At 28.7% G+C, this 10319-nt stretch overlaps 1 protein-coding gene and 1 long non-coding RNA gene across 4 annotated transcripts; both read right to left on the reverse strand.

Moving 5' to 3' along the window:
* Nucleotides 1–4088: 4088 nt before the first annotated feature.
* On the reverse strand, nucleotides 4089–6755 carry LOC108558112 (dentin sialophosphoprotein-like). Of its 3 annotated transcripts, none has more exons than XM_017914921.1 (5): nucleotides 6696–6755; nucleotides 5816–5944; nucleotides 5584–5754; nucleotides 5203–5522; nucleotides 4089–5145 (listed from the first exon to the last, which is right to left on the reverse strand). In XM_017914921.1, exons 3-5 carry the CDS (start codon nucleotides 5748–5750, stop codon nucleotides 4151–4153), a joined length of 1482 nt encoding a protein of 493 aa, XP_017770410.1. In that variant the 5' UTR covers nucleotides 5751–5754; nucleotides 5816–5944; nucleotides 6696–6755; the 3' UTR covers nucleotides 4089–4150. The 3 variants fall into 3 exon arrangements, with proteins under 3 accessions (XP_017770410.1, XP_017770411.1, XP_017770409.1); XM_017914922.1 differs by having other exon boundaries at nucleotides 4089–4761; nucleotides 4864–5522; XM_017914920.1 differs by having other exon boundaries at nucleotides 4089–5522.
* Nucleotides 6756–8119: 1364 nt separating this feature from the next.
* On the reverse strand, nucleotides 8120–9116 carry LOC108558115. The gene is made up of 2 exons (XR_001890885.1): nucleotides 9053–9116; nucleotides 8120–8634 (listed from the first exon to the last, which is right to left on the reverse strand). It is a non-coding gene; the product is annotated as an uncharacterized LOC108558115 (long non-coding RNA).
* Between the last annotated feature and the right edge of the window lie 1203 nt (nucleotides 9117–10319).

The raw sequence follows: 10319 nt of genomic DNA on the forward strand, positions 1-10319 counted from the left end.
GCCGCCTCTTGTGATTACCAGCATTAGATTCAATCGTGCTAAGTGCTGGATAATTTACATGAGAAATCAATTTCACGAGACGTAAATCCAGTGCGAGTTGTATTTACGTTTCGTTGCGCAATTGGAATCGCGCGAAACAACAATTTCGTTAATTGCATTACATTTTAATAGATTCCGATTGATCAATTAGATGGATTACTCAAAACGCTATATTCATACCTGGATATTTATAGAAGTACTATCCAAATTTAGTAGCAGATTTGGAATACTTAAAAATCGCGCGAAACGATAATTTTGTTAATTACATTACATTTTGATAGATCCAAATTGATCAATTAGATGGATTACTCAAAGTGCTATACTTGCCAAGTAACTCATACCTGTATATTTATAGAAGTACTACCCAAATTCATTGGTGGAACTTCAAATCTTTGTCCAACATCAAAATATAATTCGGACCTCAAAATCGAAAAAGAAAATAAGTAGCAAGACTTAAGCAGATTTATAGTACAAATTTGATGGAACCTAACAATTTTTTATTTGAAGTCCCCCCTTAATTTGAAAACGAGAAAAGCATAGAGCCCTATAGTTAAAACATTGTGGGCCCTAGGCAACAGTTAGTTTTTGAGAGCCCTAAATATTTTTTATTTGGGCCCTCGGATCTATACGATATTCCCGCGTTGTGAAGTTCGGCGGCATTGAAGTTCCACTACTGTCTAAATTACAAGTAATTTTTATCAACATATCTTAACAAGTAGTATGCAAATTATTGGAAATAATTAGACAAATTTGATGAAACCTTAGACATTTTCATTTGAAGTCCCCCCTTAATTTGAAAACGAGAAAAGCATAGAGCCCTATAGTTAAAACATTGTGGGCCCTGGGCAACAGTTAGTTTTTGAGAGCCCTAAATATTTTTTATTTGGGCCCTCGGATCTATACGATATTCCCGCGTTGTGAAGTTCGGCGGCATTGAAGTTCCACTACTGTTTAAATTACATGTCATTTCTATCAAGATATCGTAACAAGTAGTATGCAAATTATTGGACCTAATTAAAAACCATATTTATACATGTCGGTTTTTAGAAGTATCTCCTATTTTTTACTTGACTTGTCTACTTAAACAAGTAAAATATTTCAATATTGACGTTTTTACTTCTATACTTTCTGATCAACTTATATGTTTCTACAAGTATATGTATCTTCTCATTACCCAAAGTATTTGTTATTCTTTTTACAAGTGTTTACTACGCTTTAGTTACCGTTTAAAAAATACTTACATACTTGATAAAATAAAAAGACATTGCTTTGCTTGAACTGTTTTTCCTATTAAGAAGCAATGTTTTATCAACACACGATATCCAGATTTTTTTCATTATTTTGAAAATTACAAAAGTAGCATCATTGAAACCATTGTAGCTAGTGAACTAAAGTTCATATTTTCATGACATTTTGACAAGCGTCGTCTGAAGGTTGGTACTTCCTAAAAATCATATATATTTGTCAATGGAGTCGCCATCTATAAGTGATCCTATGAACTTATTGAGTGAGGTTGTTACTTGTACTTAATTTCCATTAAATAAATCATTTATTTTTTTCCTAAGTAATGCGGGAGCCAAATGAAGAATGGGAAGGAAGAAGAAGGATTTTTTCCTCAAAAACGGAAGTTATGATTTTTTGTACTATTACCCCCATATATATTTATTTATTTCATAACATCAAAATTGGATCATTTTGTTATCAAAGCAATTTGGATATTCTCTTCGGGGTCAAACAAATACTTCAATTGGTATACAATTTAATTACATTTAAAAAAATCCATTTACTCGACTTGAAGTAATTTACCCAAGTTTTTCTACCCCTGGTCTAAAAGTACCGGAGTTATACCGAAGTCTACTGTAAAATAATTAACATTTTGTTGTAAGGAAAATATTAAAAAATATATATACTTAAGGACGTACATCTACAGTGAAGCGACATCCGTTATTTAGTAGTCAACTTTAATGTTACTTAACCAAAGCTTTAAATTGTATGTTTGGTTGCTAACATTTTTTTCTTTTAATTTTAGATTGTTTTGTTCAGAAAATAAATACACTGAATAAATCTAACAACAAAATGTTATTAAATACCAAAAAGAAAAACTATTTTGTATACAATATATTGACAAGAAAATATACATATTTATTTGCACTCAAGCGCCATCCATCGTTAAGTAGTAAACTTGAAAGTTACTTAACTAAAGTTTCGGTTTAATGTGTATATTTGGTTGCCTTAATTTTTCGTCAATTTGCAAAATTTTACATATTTTCTGGTATTACATCACCAAATATACTGAAAAAAACTTAAAAAATAGAATGTAAAAATGATATATTTTTTGATGAAGCCTGCTGGATTAATTTATGGATGTTATTTTCTCCTTCTAGTACAAGCTCAAGTCCGGTGCCGATCGAAATCTCGACAACTAAAATCCCGACAATCGAAATACCGACATTCGAAATCTCGACAACCATAATCCCGACAGTATCAAAATCGTGACAGCAACAAAATTCCGATAACAACAATTACAAATCTGATTGTATTTTAGATTATTTCTTGTTGTTAGTGACTATGAATGTTTTTGGACTTTATATATAAAAAAATTGTTAACCGTAGTATACATATTCTAATCTATAGTTTAATAAACTATTGGTATATTGACTTTGTACGGGAATGTAAAGATTGATGAGTGATTTTTTTTAACAGAATAAACTGACAAAGATAAGTGCAGAAAGCAGAATGTCGGATCTTTATAATATAAAATCAGTGGGTGGTGAATACGCGAAATTTACGATCGCGCTCGCTGCAGCTCTCCACAGTAGGGGGTTTCCCTATTGTATCGCCACCCCCAAGCTGTTAAATCCAAAACGTTTATGCTCCAATTTTCTCGCCCTCCTTTTGGCAAAATTCCCATTACCACACCTACTCATTACATCCCACATCCATCTTCAGTTTCCAAGGAATTCTGCAATTACCGATACGACATTATTAAAATTCACTCGGCTGGAAAGATAGTGAATTCTTAAGGAAACTAAATTTAATAATTATTTTTTTATTTGAGATTGTTCACTCTGTGAATATAATATAAGAGTTAATTTGACGGCGACTTTGATTTAGTATATTAGTTATTAGAGAAGACGAGGAATGTTCGCAATAAAGTCGAATTGAATGTAAGATGATGGTGGATAATTGGGTATACACTGGGGAGACATATATATCAGTGATTATTATTTTTAAATTGGTTACATGATATTTTTGCGGAAAAAGTACATTTTAATCAATACCCATGTGAGTTGTACGTCAGAAAACTTCTATCTTCGATGAATTTACTATAATCTGATATGTCTCATAAATAATGGTATAATAAAATAATAATTAATTTTCATTTCATTAAAAAACATATTGGCTATATTTATTCAAGTAATTACGTAATTGTTAAAATAATTCTGATAATAATTATTACCAATTTTTTTTAACACAAAATTAAGAAATATTTTCTACATTTCTTAAGAAAAGACATAATAAATATAAATTGAAAAAAACAATAATAAAATAATTGTTATCACTAAACAATTTCAGTAATCAATTTCTAGGGGATACTGATCACTATACTACCGAGGACGAATGTTTATTGTAACTTGAAAGTAATTTCAATAGAAGAAGAAATAATTTAAATTACAATATCAAATTTAAAGGTACGTACACACTAGATCTCAGATGTGAATCATCCACATCAATATATACTATAGTAGAGATGAGAGGTGGTCTACACCAGTAGTCCCTTACCGTTGGTCAAATGGTAGCGGTCCGCGGATCAAATGGTACCGGGTCATGTTAAATCACTATATATTCATTTTTTGGTGTAACTATATTAACGTCCTCGAAGCATACTATGGAATCCCAGTTCTTATTTCTGAATTATTTACTAAGTGTTAATCTTCTCGAAGCTCTATGAAATTTTCAAAAATCATGTATTATAAATAAAGGTGTAATAATAAAACAATAATTAAATTTAGAAATTTTCTTTTAATTTCAATATATTAATTGTTATCCATATTTATTCATATTATGTTATTAATTATTACAATAATTGTTCACTACTAGATTCATCAGTCTAGTCGTGTTTGGTTCTTTTTACTTTTGTTTGTTTTTTATTAGTTGGTGGTTTAACTAATTTCTCATTATCATCATCATCGGTTTTTGTAGAATTTAATTGACTACTAGATCCTTTGTCTAAATCCTCATCACCAGTCGCATCGTGTATGGTTCTTTTTAGTTGTGTTTGCTTTTTACTAGTTGATGATTTAACAATTTCCTCAGTAACATCCCCATTGGTTTCATTAGAATTTGTTTGACTACTAGATGCTTTGTCTAAATCTTCATCATCATTCACATCGTATTTGGTTCTTTTTACTTTTGTTTGCTTTTTACTAGTTGATGGTTTAACAAATTTCTCATTATCATCCTCATCGTTTTTTGTAGAATTTAATTGACTACTATATTCTTTGTCTAAATCCTCATCATCAGTCGCATCGTGTATGGTTCTTTTTAGTTTTGTTTGCTTTTTACTAGTTGATGATTTAACAATTTCCTCAGTAACATCTTCATTGGTTTCACCAGAATTTGTTTGGCTACTAGATGCTTTGTCTAAATCGTCATCATCAGTCGCATCGTGTATGGAATTAACTAATTCCTCAGTAAAATCCTCATCGGTTTCAGTAGAATTTGTTTGGCTACTAGATTCATTGTCTAAATCATCATCATCAGTCGCATCGTGTATGGAATTAACTGATCCGTCAGTAACATCCTCATCGGTTTCAGTAGAATTTGTTTGGCTACTAGATTCTTTGTCTAAATCATCATCATCAGTCTTATAAAATTTTCCCAAAAGCAACGTTTGCATAATTGAATCACATTCTTTCTTAGTTTCGTTTATCTCATCAGCCGCCTGTTCTGCACTACGTCTTAGCTTTTCTAACTTTAACATACGTCTTGCAATTTTTGTTTGACTACTACATTCTTTGTCTAAATCCTCATCATCAGACTCATCGACTATGGTACGTTCTACTTTTTTTGGATGGAATATATTCATGTCAAAAGGTACACTTCCTTCAAAATGCATTACGATAAGTGATTCTACTATTCCTATATTTCTCTTTAACTTACCGAGTACTACTGCTGTACTACTCATCTGTTTTTTAATAACATTTAATTGTTCTATACATTCTGTATCTTTTATATCTTCTGTATTTTTTGTATCTTCTGTATCTTCTGTATTTTTTGTATCTTCTCTATCTTCTCTATATTTCGGTTGTTCTATGTTGTATGATTTATGTTGTTGATCATCTATATAGTTTACATCACCATGTTTTTTATGACTTATTATATTACACTGAGTTCCGAAATCACAGGTCTTTATAGTTGAAACCTCGTCAGAATAAGATCGTCTATGTTTTCTTGACTGATTGAATTGATTCATCTTATAGCTGAATAAGTAAATAATTATTACAAAATTATATGACATTAAGAAATGATCGATTTATTTACCATTTACTGTATGATTCTTGTTGTTGATCATGTATATAGTCTACATCACCATGTTTTTTATGACTTTTTATATTACAGTGACTTCTGAAATCACAGGTTTTTATAGTTGAAACCTCGTCAGAATAAGATCGCCTATGTTTACTTGACTGATTGGATTGATTCATCATATAGCTGAATAAGTAAATAATTATTACAAAATTATATGACACTAAGAAATGATCGATATATTTACCATTTACTGATATTGTTGCGTAAATTGAATTTCTATACAGTATTTCAAATTCATATCAATTTTTTTTTGTAACAAACCAGGTACCATAGCTAATATTCGGTTGACATAAATATTTATTGTTAAAAGATGCTGTAAAAAGAAAAATATCAATTAGATTTCAGAAAATCCAACCAGTTATTTAACATTCAGAATATTTCTTATAATCATATTTTACAATCACATACACATATATGTAAGAACACTTGAAATATTAAAATCCAATCCTCCTAAAATGGTTTTAAAAAATAATACATATAAACGATTATGCATATTCTAAATACTATAACCTCACTAACTAGTTTGTGTATATTTTTGAAGCTAAAAAGCCGAGGAACGAATTTATCAGTTATGTTCTTTCATACAGAATTCCCAAATCAAAATTTCAATATTATGTTCTAAAGACACCCTCCATTACATTAGAGTATATTATAAAATTAAAACTGCAATGACAATTGTTATTTTATTATAATGTTATATATTTATGTGTGTAAAAAGAAAATGGATAGGAAACAACAACGGAGTTAATTTGGTCAGGTAGGATAAGTGAAATTATGTTAGTACACATATTAACTATAAATTTTGCTACAGTACATTTTTTCTAAAGCAACGTATTAATCTTCATACTGTTTATTTTTGTATGCAAATCTTCTAGGATATAATAGCTTTTAATATAATAACAATATCTTAAAACATTTTTTTAAAATATTTAAATTGATGTAAAGTATTGTTTTTCACATAAAACGAATATTTCTACTTGTTCAACGTAAAACAAACAAAATACTTGCAGGTTTATATTTTAAATTTAATGAAAATAATAGATAATTAGCAATATCGTACTTACTTAGAAGTATTTAAAATTGAACACAAAACGGACGGACGAACACCAAAAACTGATTTGACTCGTGTAGACGATATTTTTACTCTTCAACAAAAAACTAGTATATCCATAAAGAAATAGTATAGATTTTATTTTTCCAAACTTCATCAATAGTTGACAAATATTTTTATTGGAATATGGATATTTTTTGTGAATAAAATAATTAAATATTCTAAGATTAAATGTATGTTTTAGTAATGTTTATAACATATCTACTTGATGTACCAAATCTCATCTGCTTCTCTAGAAACAATGGTCAACATTGCAAAAGAAGAATCAGATAAAATATATATTCGTTAGTACTAATAGTTTTCTTTTTGTCAGTTTTTAAAATCCTGTATCATCGGGAAATAAGGTATAATAAAAAAAATAATAATTGGGTTTATAATATATTTTTTAATCCAAACAAAAATACATAATTGTTACAATAATTGTTATTTTATAAAATACCAAGAAATATATTTACGTATTACAAATTCTTTGTCTAAATCTTCATCTTTTCTAGTTGATGGTTTAACAAATTCCTCATTATAATTCTCATCAATTTCAGTAGACTTCGCCCGACTAGTGGATTCTTACTAATATTCAATGGTTTTGTTTGTTTTTGCTTTACATTTACATTACATTGCTTTACCTTTTCGTTTTTGTTTCTTTTTTACTAGTTGATGGTTTTATAAAATTCTTATTATCATCCTCAACGATTTCTTTAGATCTTCTTTCATTCTAAAATTGGTTATTGTACATTTTTTCTCGTCTGCTCATTTCGAAGTAATGATGCTTCTAATTTAAGCAAGCGTGCACTTGCATAGTAGGATCTAATACATCATTGTCTTTTTTAATACCTATGACAGCTGGTTTCAGTAAATAAGAGGTGGAAGGACAAGCTAACACGTTATCTAGAAGAGATAACCCCAGGCAGAGACTCATGAAAAAGAACAATCGATTCAGTTCGAGAAAATAGTCTGGAACTTCTAAGAAAAGCACTTCATGATGATAAAAAATCCGATGAATCAGACGTCAATGCAATAATAGAAGATGGAAAACATACACAAAACCTTTGGATCGAATAAAACTAAAGTTTTATACGATAATTATAAAGCATTAAATTGATCAAGTACAACACGACCTAGAAAAAAATTACTAAGCTGTTTATTTTAAAGAGAATTCCCGAATTCCCTCAAAAAACGGCTGAACAATTGTACTTGAACAATTTAATCTCCGTATAAAACATTATAATTTTATTCAAAGGTTACATATGTTTTCCCATATTCTATTATTGTATTAATATCTGATTTTTCGGATTTTTTATCGTCAAGAACTGATTTTCTCAAATGTTTTGGTTCCAAAATATTTTCTCGAATTGAATCAATTGTTTTTCTATATGAGTCTCTATCTCCGGTTCTATTGTCCTGACGTGTAGCTCGTCATTCCCTTTCTTATTTACCGAGCCTAGCTTTCATAGGTATAAAAATAGGCCAATGACATGTTAGATCATACAATGCAAATGTACGTTGGCTGAAGTTAGAACCACCATTAGTTCAAAATGTGCAGACGAGAATAGAATGTACAATAACCAATTTGAGAAAGAAAGACAATCTAAAGCAAACGTCGAAGATAATAATAAGAATATTTCCAATTTTCCCAGCCCAGTGTGCATCCAATTAGGTCTCTTTCTTATTTTCTTTAATTGATATTGCTTTCGTTTTAATTATTCTTTCAGATTCCTGCTGTTTATAAAACATATTGCCAAGCGGCGTGGAATGAATCATGGTTATTTGAATAATTCAATAATTATTAAAATTTAAAATTTCCTGGTTGATTTTTGTCTATTCAATTGGTGTAAATTCTTTTTTTACTATTTAAAATTCTCATCTACTTTCTAAATTAATATTATTAGAAGGAGCTGTAAAAAGAAAAGTATGAATTAGATATCAGAAAATGCGAAAAATGCTAAAGAGAGTTGTAATAAAAAAAATAATAGCGGAGTCTAATTTGGTCAGGTAAAAAGAACATTTGTAGAAAGCTTAATGGGTAGAAATTGTATATTCTATTGGTACAAGTATAGTACAATATTTCTAAAGTACTATTTTCTAATTAACCTTCATACTGTTTCTGCTATATTTTTTTTATCCTTGCTTTGCCATTATTTTTTTTAACGATATTTTTTTTCGATTCAATTTTTTTAATATATTTAAATTGAAATAAAGTATTGTTTTTTCGCATAAAACGAATAGTTCTCCTTGATCAACGTAAAACATATAAAAATAATTGCTGGTTTATACTTTGAATGTAATGAAAATAATAAGCAATATCATACTTACTTAGGATTATTTAAATTGGAACACGAAAAGGACGGACGAATACCAGATACTGATCTGACTAGAGCAAGCTACAAGCTGCTAGTACCCACTATTTCTTTCCTTTTCAACGAAAAAGTAAAAAAGATGAAATGGAACAAAAATGAACTGATTTTTGCAAAGACGTAGTTTTTTTTAATTTGAAACGAAAGATATTGTTCCATGCAAAACTCGTATACTGATACTTTATGAATTATTAAATATTGTATACATCGAATCATTATTATATTTCGATAGTTAATTAATAGTTGACTCATATTTTAATTTGAATATGGGTTATTTCTCTTCATTTTTGTGTATAAAATATTTTAATACTATTCTGTAATACTGTATATGTATTTTTGATAACGTTGTTAAAATGATTTACCAAATAGCATTTGCTTTTCTAGAAGCAATAGTCATCATTGCAAAAGAAGAATCAGAAAAAAATATATATCTTTTGCAAAAATCATGTATCATGAATAAAAGTATAATAAAAAAAATATTTTTACAAAATTACTTTTAATTTAAAAAAATACACAAGAGTTACAAAATTTTCTTACTTTTGTAAATTTATAAATAATAGTATATCATAATGTATTTTATAAAATTCAGAAACATCTTTATCATTTATTAACGAAAGACATGAAAAATATAAACAATTTATATCATAATGGCGCATGATATATTTACGTTGAAAATATATGTTTGTAATGAAAAATAAAAGTCATTATTTATGTAAGTAACTTTATTTGATATGAATTTATGTCAAATTAAGTTGTTTGGTAATTTGAAAGAGACTTTTAGTTTTCATTATATTACATGTAAAATTAAAAAAAAATATTCTGGTATAAATATTTTAGAAATATACATTAATTTTTTCTTAGCATTATATACATAAATAAAGTAAAATAAAAGAAAAATATTGATTTGCCATATATAATTTCAAATGTATACACAGAGAAATACTTATTTGCTTTGGTTTTCTTTTCCTTTTGCGTCAGCAGGTACGGAAACGTCGATTAAGGTGCAGCGCTTTTTATTATTATTATTATTATGTTTTATTTATGACTTGGCACTTTCGTGCCAGTTGCTCTTCTTTGCCGGAGCCCTACCTGGGCCCTAGGGCGTTTATTGTCCGATAGATAGGACCTTTCGTAGGATGTGGGCCGTTCCCAGCAGTGCGATCTTCTTTTAGACTCTCGTACTTTCTCCAACCGTTTTTTATACATTTTGTTTTCATCTGCGCATT

This window comes from Nicrophorus vespilloides, unplaced genomic scaffold (assembly GCF_001412225.1).
Source record: "Nicrophorus vespilloides isolate i.1.1-1 unplaced genomic scaffold, Nicve_v1.0, whole genome shotgun sequence".
Classification (NCBI taxonomy): Eukaryota; Metazoa; Arthropoda; class Insecta; order Coleoptera; family Silphidae; genus Nicrophorus; species Nicrophorus vespilloides.

What these genes read in the sequence shown, in the direction of transcription:
- LOC108558112 (XM_017914920.1), bottom strand. Translation starts at nt 5,750, where the DNA reads ATGATGAATCAATCCAATCAGTCAAGTAAACATAGGCGATCTTATTCT. An exon ending in CAAGAATCATACAGTAAATG is followed by an intron (nt 5,523 to 5,583) that starts GTAAATAAATCG and finishes TTACTTATTCAG; the next exon opens with CTATAAGATGAATCAATTCA.